Source organism: Phalangium opilio, unplaced genomic scaffold, assembly GCF_054372755.1.
Source record: "Phalangium opilio isolate 3A_F unplaced genomic scaffold, DU_Popi_V2 ptg000022l_1, whole genome shotgun sequence".
In the NCBI taxonomy this organism is placed as follows: Eukaryota; Metazoa; Arthropoda; class Arachnida; order Opiliones; family Phalangiidae; genus Phalangium; species Phalangium opilio.
Window position 1 is genome coordinate 1,780,925 of NW_028324154.1, and position 13,568 is coordinate 1,794,492.

General features: G+C 36.9%; 2 protein-coding genes and 1 long non-coding RNA gene across 8 annotated transcripts; all 3 read right to left on the reverse strand.

Moving 5' to 3' along the window:
• Positions 1–255: 255 nt before the first annotated feature.
• On the reverse strand, positions 256–1,250 carry LOC149694744 (uncharacterized). 4 transcript variants are annotated; one of them, XM_089867397.1, is made up of 3 exons: positions 1,122–1,235; positions 775–876; positions 256–622 (listed from the first exon to the last, which is right to left on the reverse strand). In XM_089867397.1, the coding sequence occupies exons 2-3, from the start codon at positions 788–790 to the stop codon at positions 303–305; spliced, it is 336 nt and encodes a 111-aa protein (XP_089723523.1). In that variant the 5' UTR covers positions 791–876; positions 1,122–1,235; the 3' UTR covers positions 256–302. The 4 variants fall into 4 exon arrangements, 2 of the variants coding, with proteins under 2 accessions (XP_089723523.1, XP_089723522.1); XM_089867396.1 differs by having other exon boundaries at positions 775–1,250; XR_016382481.1 differs by having other exon boundaries at positions 462–1,027.
• LOC149694745 (uncharacterized) lies at positions 1,247–2,777 on the reverse strand. 3 transcript variants are annotated; one of them, XR_016382484.1, is made up of 3 exons: positions 2,579–2,777; positions 1,340–2,289; positions 1,247–1,269 (listed from the first exon to the last, which is right to left on the reverse strand). It is a non-coding gene; the product is annotated as an uncharacterized LOC149694745 (long non-coding RNA). The 3 variants fall into 3 exon arrangements; XR_016382483.1 differs by lacking the exon at positions 1,247–1,269 and having other exon boundaries at positions 1,276–1,487; positions 1,558–2,289; XR_016382485.1 differs by lacking the exon at positions 1,247–1,269 and having other exon boundaries at positions 1,276–1,493; positions 1,558–2,289.
• A 9,245-nt stretch (positions 2,778–12,022) lies between these two features.
• On the reverse strand, positions 12,023–13,360 carry LOC149694746 (uncharacterized protein F54H12.2-like). The gene is made up of 2 exons (XM_089867436.1): positions 12,774–13,360; positions 12,023–12,719 (listed from the first exon to the last, which is right to left on the reverse strand). Exons 1-2 carry the CDS (start codon positions 13,358–13,360, stop codon positions 12,023–12,025), a joined length of 1,284 nt encoding a protein of 427 aa, XP_089723562.1.
• Positions 13,361–13,568: the final 208 nt, after the last annotated feature.

The following is a 13,568-nucleotide window of genomic DNA, read 5'->3' on the forward strand; positions in this document are numbered from 1 at the left end:
CTTGTCATGATTGCATTTACGTTTAATGAGTAATTTGTAAAATACAAAAATAAATGAAATTGTGAAATAGAAAAATAAATGTGACTGTTCATTTATCAATGTTGATACATTTTACTCCAATTTGGCAGATACATTTTGATAAATTCTAGTTTTGCAAACATTCGTTTCTAATTAGTAAGCCATATAGCTTAAGAAATGGCACCAAAACTTAGGAAGGGGACTTATTCTGATGATGAAATGGAATGTTTTGTCTCCCAACTTGAGGCAGTGCCCTCCCTGCTGAATAATCAGTACGGGAAATCTCAGGAGGAGAGGCGAAAAATGTGGCAAACGATTGCTGATCGTTTGAACCACATCAGTGGGCAAGAGCGCACTGGTGAGGAAGTTAGAAAGAAGTGGGCGGCTCTAAAGAGTGCACTTAAAAATAAAGTGGCTACAAGAGCCATGGAAACAAAAAAGACTGGTGGAGGAATTAATTGTGTTAGCGAACTGACACCGATTGAGTCTCGTTTAGCCGCATTGATTCCAAGGGCCTCCATTTTTGGGATAGCCGGAGGGTACGAACTTTCCAATGTGCCCTTTAGTGCATCTCTTCCAGGACCTTCATCAGCGCCACAATTTCCTGAAACGTAAGTGACTTTCTGTAATCCAACAATATATGGTAAGGATAGTAAACACATTGCGCCGGTCCATATTTGGTACAAGTGTACATTAAGATACTTCTTGAACTTGATAAGGTTGGAAATGATCGTGAGTTAAAATGGTTTCACTAACCCATAAATGAGATCATTTACATTTCGAAAAACCTCTTTCAGAATTGTCCACATCCTATTGTTATTGTTTGTACAAACAGTCCCATCCAATGACAGGTGTCACCTAACTTGTTATGTACGTATTTTTATCTCTGTTTAACAAACTATTCCAATTAATTTCCCTATTTCAAGAGCATCATAAGTAATCAGTGTGAAGTGGTCTTTTCCGCGGTTATTCGTACAATTTCCCTATTAGATATTGTTGTTAATGGTACCTATTGCGTAATTGTATCTATTTGTAAATCAAGGCCCTAAAGTGTAATGCTTGCGACATAAGTATTTCAAGCCCGACATTCCGGTGCATTTTACCTAAATGACTAGAGCCTAAACTGCGAGAATTGCTCTGTCCATGAGCATTGGCTTCACAATATTAGTGTACTCCTTCTTGGCAGTAATAGCTATTGCATCTTTAAAGTTAGTGTCCGCTCTAAAAGATGGATTTACATCAAAATTCGGCCTGAAATCTTATAATTTGTTTTACCTGTTTACTACAAGGCCAACTGGCTCTCAGACGTAAAAGCAAGCACCTTGAGGAATTATACAATGTTGTTTGTGACCTAACCCTTCTTCGGAGGGTTCCAGGACATTTGTAGAATGTTACTTGTTGGTCTAGTAACTACTAACAGAGTTATTTTTACATTTACAGCGAAACGTCTTGCGGCTCTTCCTCAGAACCTGTACCTTGCGAAGTCGTGTAAGTAACCTACACATACTGTAGCGAATGGCCCAGTTGTGAAATACTTACCTTACCTACATTCACTGATAGTTTCATAAACAATCCTGAAAATGCCAATATTTGTGACTTCGTCTCCCATTGTAATATACTTTACTAGTAGTTTCTTGTCATATAAACATAATAGTCATATGCTTTCAAAGATTTCCCAGTAGAAATGCAACTCTGCGACCGGGTAGTTTACCAGTACTTGCCAAATGTCCAGTTGAATGCAATATGTTGCTTATTTTTAATTGACGCTTTACGAACATTAAGGCCATAGGCTTCGTGTGGATATCCCTTCATAGGCAAAAGCTTTGATTATTATTATACAATACAACATTATCAACTAGACACATTAAAACCGGTTTCAACTAATCTGAAAAGGTCTAAATGTAACATTGTTATGGCAATTGTTGAGATAATTCATTACCAAATGACATTTTTATTTCGAACAATGGATTAGACATTTCAAAAAGGCTCAAACCAGCTACTTATTGTATAGTGTTTGTATATAAAAATTCTTTCCTACATGTCCTATAACACGTTTCAATATTTGGCTGCGATTTGGCTCGCTCTCATGTTTCAATTCCCACGTCAATGTTTAACTCCTACACATATTACGTTACTAACACGATTCAATACATAAAAATATGACCAAGTTCTTTGTTTTCCCGTTAAATAGTCGCCACGACGTCTTGGATGTCAGTTGCGCCGAGGGATTTGGAAGCGTGAATGATTCCAGTATGTCTGAAAGCTTTCCGTCTATATTAATATCATGGAAATTTGTTTCAAGAGACGAAAGAAATACTAATTTTCAGGATCTAAAATCTCGAGATTTCAGATGCTGAAAATCAGTATTTCTTCGTCCCTTGTCAGCACGCTCAAAGCTACGTCACATAGAGACCTAGGTATGTGCGTGGTGACAACCTAAGCTGGAACAGAGTATGTACTGATTAAGCTGCTGTTTAGCGTGAAAACAAATTTCCTCTCGCTCATTCTTCTTGCGAATTTAATTTCTTTTAACAAGCGCTCAAATTAATATTGTTATTACCTTTCAAGATCAATCCGAATCTCTTTCGCAAGATGTGTCAACCTTTTTTACCAGCTTTGGTAAGATGACATACTACACAGATGGTGAATAATATTAATTAATTCCTTATTATCCAAGATCCCGAGGCAAGTTGCTCAACAACTGTTAGCGCAACCACCAGTGATGGCCAACCGCCACTGTCTGATACCAATTGTAAGTCGTATACAATACAATACGGATGTCTATCAGTGTTCTATGAATTGGGTAATTTACTCCCGTGGCTAGGCGTTTATCATAACGTTACCTGTTAATAGTTATTTCCTCATATGTTTGGTACCGTCTGCTGTGGTATCGAACATAATCCTCGACACAGTTATTTGACCTTGTTTTGTTCTTAAACATTGAACCTCACAAGATGACATTAACTTTTGTCGCAACATTCGTTGTAATCTTGCGACAATTTACTTGTAAAAGACATTGCTCTGCAAATGAAATTGTTTCATTAACACAACAGCGGATAAATGACGTACATCGTACACTTACAGTGTGTTCGTCCGCTGCTTAGTATTTGGTATCATAACTGAACACAGTTCTTTTACAGCTGAATTGCCTAACAGGGACAGTCGGAAGAGACCTTTAACCTTCAAAGAAGAGCTTCTTATATCTGCCAATGAAGCCAATGCGCGTGAAGAACACCTTCACTCCGTAATGGGAGTTCTGGCAGAAAATGAACGGGTGAGGTTGGAACAAGAAGGGGCCAGGCTGGAATACAAGAAACTAAAGATGGAAAGAAAAGCCGAAAATGAGAAGCAGAAAAATGAAACAGAAAGGGTGAAGGCTGAGGCAGCTAAAATTCAAGCCGAGGCTGCTAAGCTTCAGGCTGAGGCTGCAATGGTCCAGGCTGAAGCATTGAAAACCTTAGTTGCACGCATGTTTCCGTGAAGTCCTCTTTTTGTTTCGTTCTTTTTTCTTTATTTATTGCATGCAAAACTTGTTATGCAAATTGTTTTCTATAATTTATTTCGCGCTTAATTTAAGATGCACCTTTTTCTCTTTTGTTTCTTATTTTCATTGTACCTTTAAATTGCACATTTTCATTGTATATTTTCATTACTGTATTGCTTATTTTCATAACTGTATTGCTTAATTTCATGTATATTTATTTTGTATTATTTATTTCGCGCTTAATTTGGCATGCGCTTTTCTCAATCATCATTTGTTTCATTTCATTTATTATTTATAACACGCAAAATTTGGCGTGCGCTTTTATCTTAATTTAATGTTTTACATGCTTAGTCTGGCATGCGCTTTTATTGTAATTTAATTTAATGTAATGTTTTCTGGCATGCGCTGTTATTGAAATTTAATTTAATTTAATGTTTTACATGCTTAGTGTGGCATGCGCTTTTATTGTATTTTCATTTAATTTAATGTGTTACATGCTTAGTCAGGCATGCGCTTTTATTGTAATTTAATTTAATGTAATGTTTTCTGGCATGCGCTTTTATTGTAATTTAATGTTTTACATGCTTAGTCTGGCATGCGCTTTTATTGTAATTTAATTTAATGTAATGTTTTCTGGCATGCGCTTTTATTGTAATTTAATGTTTTACATGCTTAGTCTGGCATGCGCTTTTATTGTAATTTACTTTAAGTTAATGTTTACATGCGCTTTTATTGTAATTTACTATAAGTTAATGTTTACATGGGCTTTTATTGTAATTTCATTTAATTTAATGTTTTACATGCTTAGTCTGGCATGCGCTTTTATTGTAATTTAAATTAACCTTTTACATGCTTAGTGTGGCATGCGCTTTTATTGTAATTTAATGTTTTTATTAAGCATGCTTATGCTATATTTAAAAACGATTACTCTCATTATTTTCTATTGCATGTTCTTGATTTCATGGTGTGCCTCGCACCTTTATAGTCTGTAGGAGGTTCATGCTTGTCACGTTTCTTGCAATGCGTAATCGTTAATAAATATCTTTTCACCATTGCTAATTCAGCCTGGTCCTAAATATATGGAGCGAGAATAATAAGCACTCACTTTCTTCACAGGTTCAGTTTACATCACTTCGACCATTGTCCAATCACATAGGTTCATCGAAGATACGCTTAACGTCATCAGCAAAGAGCTACACTCATTTAACAGATATCTATGTTATTTGGTCGTAAATGTTAAATGTCCATTAATTAATACATTTCCTTTTCAGCGTTACCAGGCTCTACAGCGAAAGCTTGAGCGATATGGGAAGCATCTCTTGTTGTAATGACACATTTTTGGCGCCATCAAGGGCTTGAACTGAACCCTAGTCAGGAAAGTGGAACCATAGACGTATGGACAGAGTGATAGGCTGGACCAATGCCTGAGAATTTGACGTGACGATTCGCATTGTGTTTTATTTGGATGATGACGTCATATTAGTTAAAGAGACGCATAAGACGCCTTTCGGTTACATTCGCCTCAACATATAGTCTCAAACTTCAAATGGGTAAGATGTATTGTTTACTCGGCTCAAACCGGGATGGAAACTAAGCTGCTGCGAGTGATACGTTTACCATTTCTGTGAGATGAATCATCCATTGTAATGTGATATTCTACAAAATATGATCATCATTATTTCTTTAATTCATAATTGAAACAGACCTACTAATAATGTGCTTACGTTATTGATGACAGAGGCATTGTGTTGACGCGTTCTTCAACTATGTCCTCACGAAGGGTGGTAATTGAGTGTATTACCACCATTAGCTGTAACGTCTGCTGTGATTAGCCTTAATCGCTGTAGGGAAACAGACAATTTCTTTGGCAAACCTGTACAGTGGGAGTTGGTATGGCGATGGCTTCAATGCTGTAGAGGCTACCATTGAACGTGATATGGACATTGCTAGAAGTTAAGTCGTCTCTGAGGTAAGTGGTGTTGGGTTCATGTAGTGATTCAACATAGAACACTGAGGGCTCGTAGTGTAAAGTGTCAAATGAGAATAGACAGACCTTCACTGTACAATAGTTCCCGTTGATGAGGTTTATTGGCTTGCCACTGTCATCACTACTAAGACGGTAGGTTGCTTGAGTTTGTTGCAAGCGTTGTAGATTTCTCAGTCATTGTGTAGAGAGCGTTCTAGTGAGTTGTCTTGTCAAAGCTGAACGTTCTATATATACATATATATACTAGCTGTTACCCACGGCGTCACTCGCGTGTAATAAGAACTTCCATCAAAATGATACAAAGAATGGGTAGATTTAACTGATGACTAATATTTTTGTAGCACCCTAGGCACTCAGCGTTGCCCGTTAGCCCGTCGGGACATTTTTTATTACTTTTCATGCGGACATTATTCCATAAAGATGGGTTTTTTAAGTTTTTGGCCGCCATTTAAAAAGATAGCAACAAATCGAACCCGAAAAACCATTCAGCCCGTCTATAGGTTGCCATAGTACTAAATATTTGTGAAATCGGTTGAAACGCGCGGACTTTGTTGCATAGAGAAGAGCTTTTACATTTATGGGCGCCATTTTTTAAGATGGCGGCGGATTGGAAAAATCTTTCTTAGTACGCGCCTACTACTTACGAGTAACGTTCCAGCAAAGTTTCAGCCTTCTAGGGCAAGCGGTTTGGGCTGGGCGTTGATTATCAGTCAGTCTGTCAGTCAGTCAGGACTTTGATTTATATAGATATAGATAATATTTGGGAAAGGTCAAAGTGTGGTTTCCAGTGTAGTACATCATGATCATTAACAAACTTAGCCGAGATGTGTTTGTGATCAAAGGTGGGCACTGCTCTTTAGATAAATTTTTTCACTATCAAAATATCAATAGATGGCGAAACTATCAATTTTAAGATGATTCATTTTATAATATTGAGCGATCGATAAATTTTTAAATCACGTAGTTGCTGCCAGATGGCGATACACTTTCAATAAAAAAATAAAAGGGTAAGCGCTTGCTACTTCAGATCATTTTTTTCCTTTCAAAGTATCATAGTTTGCCGAACTATAAATTTTTCTCTCATTTTTATAAATAAAATATCGCTACAGGTCAATTTTTCTCTCATATTTATAATTAAAATATCGCTACAGATCAATTTTTCTCTCATTTTATATATAAAATATCGCTACAGATCAATTTTTCTCTCATTTTATATATAAAATATCGCTACAGATCAATTTTTCTCTCATTTTATATATAAAATATCGCTACAGATCAATTTTTCTCTCAATTTTATAAATGAAATATCGCTACAAATCAATTTTTAAATCACTTGCGAAACAAAATTCCGCGGTAGATAAATATTTCAATCATATTCTGAAAGATAATAAGAAACTCTCATTAATAAAATAAATAAATAAATATAAAACTGGCCCCTTTGCTCCTGCATAAAAAAATGCATATTTTTAAGAGTTTCAACTATCTACCAATTTATGTCCCTTATTAACTTAGTTATTGGATTAATTATTTAATTAAACCAAATTTTGAAAAAATGCACCAATCAACTTATAAAGGAGAGGAAAATACGCATCAAATGTGAACCATAGAAAAATTATATATTTTAACATATATTGAACTATTGTTATTGTCTTGTATAGCATTTTCTAATTACAACAAAATTTTTAATTAGCTTCAGTGCACCGGGGAATGTTTTTCACCAATCACCATAGTGTTAAGTAGTGTGTTTTTGGATATCTTATTGAAATATTGAACGAAATTGATTTTAAATGGTGTCGGAAATAATTTAATTTTATAGATCTTAATTAGCTTGATATTATACTAACCCCATATTGGTAATTTGTTTCCCATAAATGGCAACGTCATAACCCTCTATCTCTTACCTTAGTAATATCCCCCTTACAGGGGGGAAATAGTATACTCTCTTACAAAGTTGGCCAACGTTGGGATACACAGTTCACTCCACCTCTCAACCGAAATTACTCTATTATTTATCGTGGTGAGGCTGATAAGTTGATAACTGAGAAATAGATTTACGCTAAATACATTAACGAAAATTAGAGCCCTCTGACAAGTTTGCCATAAAAATTAATTTAACATTCTTCAAAACTACAATTATGGGATTTTGAGTCTTTTGACCTATAATATCATAATTCCAAACTATCAAATCACTATCAAAGTTACTTAGTAACAATCAACTCAAAATCAGCTAAAAATTATTGGGCAAAAAATGGATAGATATCACCTATCAAAGTTACTTGCCATTATTACTAAAAATCAACTCAAAATCATTTAGTAAAAAATAAGACGAAATAATTCTATAACTCATTTCATTATTTACTACATAGCAATAATTTTTTTACTTTTCTTCGCTAGATGGCTGCACATAATATCACTCAAAAAATCAATACTTTTTATGAAAAATACTGCGTATCATTTTTTTTCTAGATATCCAAAAGATGGAGTTAGCTAAATCATATAAAAGAATCAATATTTTTTTCGGAGCGATCTTAACAAATCAATCGATAATTTCAAATTAGAGTGTTGTTTCTGAGCTTTCAAACTCAATCGATCATTATAAAATAAATTTCTCTTAAAATAACTATCAAAATTGATAGTTTGATAGTGTTCAAGAAAATTCTCTATCGTATCAAGTGTAAAAACTATCAAATGATAGGATAGTGCCCACCACTGTTTGTGATGCATAAAAAGTGGTCTCGCCAGATCGGCACGTTCGTCTACAATGAACCATTATTATGGCTGTTGAACAGTTGACGCAAACGAGTTCTTTGAATGTTCTCTAAATCATTATCTTCAACCAAGAATGGTTCTACTGCACTGTGAGCCACGTCTCATTATCTAATTAGTGACGCGCGATACGGAAATAATGAGACTCCAAAGTTCTCAACTAATGACCCCGAATATGATTAGTTGTGAGATCAAAACGTTTAGTGTAGCTTTCAACTGAGCACACTATTCAACCTTCCACGAAGAATGGGTCTGTGTGACCGACACAAAATATTTCGGTTTAAAGCGTCGTGAAATGTCAAGGTCAAATTGTTAAGGGTTATTGAACTTATTGTAGACACATTTCGTTGCGTAGTACAAGCTTTATCTACCGACACAGCTAACTGACAGCGTCCTATACTAACTATTACTGTTAGCCGCAGCACGTTTTGATGGAAAGGCGAAACGGGGTGAGACCACGAAGGAGAACTCCTTTAACAAGTGTATGGGGAGAGAACTTGCAAAATCTACGCAGCAGTTGACCGGTTCCACAGTTCATGATCAAAATGTCCCACTTGGTGTGAGGCGAAAGTGATAACTGCAACGCTGTGCTTCCACCCAACGTCAGCGTTTACAGCGCTATCAATGTTTGCCGAATCGTCCGTCCAGCTTGAAGCAGCTCATTGTGGTCATGGGCTTGTTCTGCTTCAAGTTCGTCATCGGTGTCATTGGTATTTGGTTGCGGATTTAATGCAACTGGTGCAGCTAAAAACAAAAACCTTATATTAAAACTGGTTCTAATCAAATGGAGTCAAGAAATCTGTTGTAACTAATTTAGATTAGTACACACCCTTTACTGACCATGGGATTAACAGTTAGATTACAGGATGCGTAATCTGAGAGAAAAACGGCACGCTTAATGTATCAAAGCTCAGGTCGGATAGGACGCCAAAAAGGGGGAGGAATCGCCAGACTCAACACTAAGGGCTACAGATGAAGCAATTACCATTGAATCCTACTCTTTCTTCCCCATTTTTGGCGACCCATCCAACCTGAGCTGTGACACATTAACCGTGCCGGTTTCTCTCAGATTACGCATACTTCCCCCATCATCCTAATCATAATGATGTACATATATCCATGCACATGAAAAAATTTAACATTCAACATATATAACTATAATTTACCTTGCTTCCTAGGCATTGGCTCATCCAAACAGAAGTTGTGTAAAATGCAGCAAGCATAAATTATGTCAGTGACCTTTCTAGGGTTATAACAAAGGGCACCTCCTGACATGTCTAGGCATCGGAAACGCATCTTCAAAATGCCATTGACGCGTTCAATAACATTCCGACCTAAATGTTAATAACAATTAATTGACTAAGTTAATACAGCAACACTAGCTTTGATTATGTCAGGTATCAACGTGACCAATAGTTTAAAATATTTTTGAAAATATCACAAGTGACAACTATCACTTAAATAGTTAATGTCAGTCAATAGCTTTCACTTGCGTAATTGGTCAGAATGGTCTATGTTATTTATCAATCAAAAATTCAAAATGCAATTACCTGACATATGACGCTGATTATAGCGTTGTTCATTTGGTGTTTCAGGGTGGAGAATGGGTGTCATTAGGAATGGCTGTAACGGGTAACCACTATCGCCCAAAAGATACCCTTGTGGCATTGTTCCAGCCTTAAAACGCCCAAATATGTCGCTGAAACGCCATATAAATGAGTCATGCGTCCCACCAGCATGTTTTGCCAAAACATCAGTGATACGCATTTCATTATCGCAAATCTGGTACAGAAAAAGGACTGTCAGTATGCACATTATCATTCAAGGAGGACACCATTTACCAATTGGACATTAAGGGAGTAATTTCCTTTCCTATCCATGTGGGCATTTGGTTCAATAACTGGTGCTTTGATTAGCACATGAGTGCAATCAATTGCACCTAAAACATCTGGGAAAGAACACCTGGCTCTAAATGATGCCTGTAAAAACCATAGGAGATACTTAATTTTCAATATTGTCTCCATGTTCAAGAAAAATGGAACTCTGAATTGAAGTTAAAATTTTTGGTTCCATAAAAACTTTCTTGCAAACTTAACTTGGCATGATGAATGTAACACCAAAACCCCATTTAAAATGCCTGAAACTGCGTAAGCAAATCTCACCAAAACTAAACCAAATCACATTTCCGAAAAATACATTTTGATTGCCTCTGACCATTTCGCGGTTGTTTAACATGAATATCAACGTAGTTTTCAAACATATGTCTAATAAAGGAGATATATTCCCGATATATTCAGAGCTTTATGCTGGGGGAGAAGCTATGATCGAAGAATACTTTAAACGGCTATACTTCTGATTTTATTACAAAAGTGAAGTTGAAACCCCACATGCCCGCCAGAACCGTGCTAGGGAGGTTTATCGTATCACATAATACCAACCTTTACCGCAGCCACTTCAGCTTCACCAGTAGGAAAGTTAACCAGCTCCTTCATGTGAACAATGATTGCCTCAGTAACATTTTTTATGGCTCGGCTCACTGATGGCTGGCTCATGCCGTGCTCGTAGTTACTGGCGAGCGCATGCTGAAAACTACCGGAACCATAAAAAAGAAGAGCCACATGTACTTGGTGCTCCACCGTCAAAACATATTCCTGATTGGGTTTATTTCCGAAATGAGGTCTTAATTTGTCACATAATTTCCGAACTTTGTCTTTACTGAGTCTGTATTGACTTAAATACTCCGCATCTGGCAAAAGATAGGGATCGCCTCTATTTCTTCGATATATATCACCATTATCTTGTTCATCAAAATGGGCAGCAGCAGCTACATAAACACGACCGGCCATTGTAGAATTAGAAATGAACAATGCTGGCTGTCGTCTGCTTCATAGTGCGTTCAGCACCATCAAAGTAACCTTAAAGTCGGTAATGTAACCGATTCAAGAACCTAAACGTTTCGACGGTCATCAAATTCATAATTTTGAATTTCGTGTTTATTTTGACTATGTTGAGGAGCGCCTGCGCAGCCTGCCCTATTCATTTTTACGAATCAACAGCCCTATGTCAAAATGGCGTCATCAGCATGATATCCAACCAACAGCCCTAAGTTCGATCCTGACCGACCAATCCGCAAGCTTAAGTCTGGGGGAGGAGCATACCTTTTCTGCAGAATACGGCCCCTAGAGTCGGAAGATGAAAACGAAATTTGAAAAATAAACTTTATTTTGAAAAACATGGTATAAAATATGGCGACAAGCCAAAGCTATCGAAAAACATACGCAATTTAAATGGAAAATAAAATGTTTTAAGATAGATTTATTGAGTAATTCTTGTACATATATTCGGCAATCATACGATCATTAACATTTTTATTTTTAGAAAATCGTTTTATTATATCAAACATTTTAACTCCCCTACACCGATACAATGAAAAGTAAATGCAATATCCGCCACAAGTTTGACTTAATTCCCCCTGTAGTTGGCGTGAATTAAAAGTAACAGTTAGGCTGTTTCGCTCCACAAAATCGTTAAATTTAAATAAATCAGGTGGATTTCCATAGCTTTCAAAGAATTCAGTATTCTTTTTCCTCGAAATGTATATAACCGTCCAGTGTCCTCCTCTCCCCTTAGACGTATCAGTGTTCACAATAAATAGCGATGGAAATGTTTTAACAGTTAGTGGTAGTTTATCCGCCGGAAATATTCCCCGGAACAATTCCTAGTGTATGGGTCACGCCTTAATACTCTCTCGAGTTGTCGAGAGTCCATTATGAGCTTTGATCGAATAGAACGGCTCGGTTTTTTTCAATTTCAATCAAAGATTGGAATTCGGAATAGTAAACGACGGCAATTGTAGCCGGTAGCGCTTCGGCAAATATTAACTCCAATCGGACACTACCGTTCTTTATAAAGTTGAAACTTTCAGTCGAACTACCATTCAGGTCGGGGGTCAAGTCGAATACGAAAAGAACATTACCATTGGCGAACTCGTCACGGTCAATGAAATTACCCTCGTCGATATTCCATTGTTCGGTTTGAAGAAAGAGATTGGCGTACGATCTCATACATAGGTTATCTTTAAAGTTGGGGTTTAAGGGTTTATGGGGTACGCTAACCTCACCAACGGATAAGGTGATTTGAGTCAGCGCTTCATTTTTAAAATTAAAAGGCGACATTTTATAATCACCCAAAAACGCGTTCTGGTCTACAAATCCAATTACAACTTTATTCGGTTGTTGGCCGCTAAATAAATTGTCTTTGACTGCTATCTTACTTCCTTGAGATATGGAAAACGTATTAAATTCCGTACGTGTTATGGGGTATTTAATCGTGGCCAATTCTAGGGTTTTGGCGTGTGATATCATAATCTCGGGGGTTAGTTTAACTCTTCTTATGAATAACGAAGCGTAGGTAAATATAACTTTCGCTTTAATTCCATCCGCATGTAAGCAGAATTCGTTGGGACTTTTGATAAATTTAAAATTCACGTCGACCAGATTGGGGATGAAGCGATTTTACTGACATATATCGGCGTGTACGACACCAATCAAGTCTATGACCCCATTTTGGGCGAATTCACTCCGTTTCAAAAACCCTTCATTTTCGGAAAAGTCGTTTAAATCTCCCGCCGTATCTTTGTAGAATAGTGCCCCGGTCAAAAAACTCTTTTTCGCTGGACCACTAAATGTCAATAAGGTTTGAATCATGCTCTTGTATGCGTTTTGTTGAGGACATGATGTAACTGATCTATCATTCAATGATACGTGTAGTTCACTAAAAAGACTGGAGAGTAATAGGTTTTCGGGTCCAACTTTATCCGCCTGAGTAGTTATATCACCATTCGCATCGTACACAGCGGCTTTAGGTAGAGACCCATCAGCTTTAACCACTTTTACTTGTACTTGCAGGAGCGTGTTTTTCAAATCCAAGTATGAATCAGAGTTCCCGGTGACGGGAAATATAATAGCCTGATTTTCATCTACGTTGGAGGTAGAGTTATACTCCACCCATTGACTTCCTATTATCCCAGTTTGGGTATAGGGTACGTAAAAAACATTTAGTTCCGAGTTGACGCTGTTCATAGAGTTTGGGTGTGCGAGCGACATTATGAAAATATATCCGGGTGTAAAGATGACGACCTTTTCTTCTTATTTCGAACAGAACTGATGATGGGTGACACTTTGCGTTTCCTTTTACGTCCGTTTCCAGTTAGCTTGGTCACTTCTTCGGCCGCCCTTCTCAATGTTTCCCTACCCGCTTTTTTACCCCTAGTTCTCAATGATTGTTTAATAGGTACACCGCTTGTATAATCCG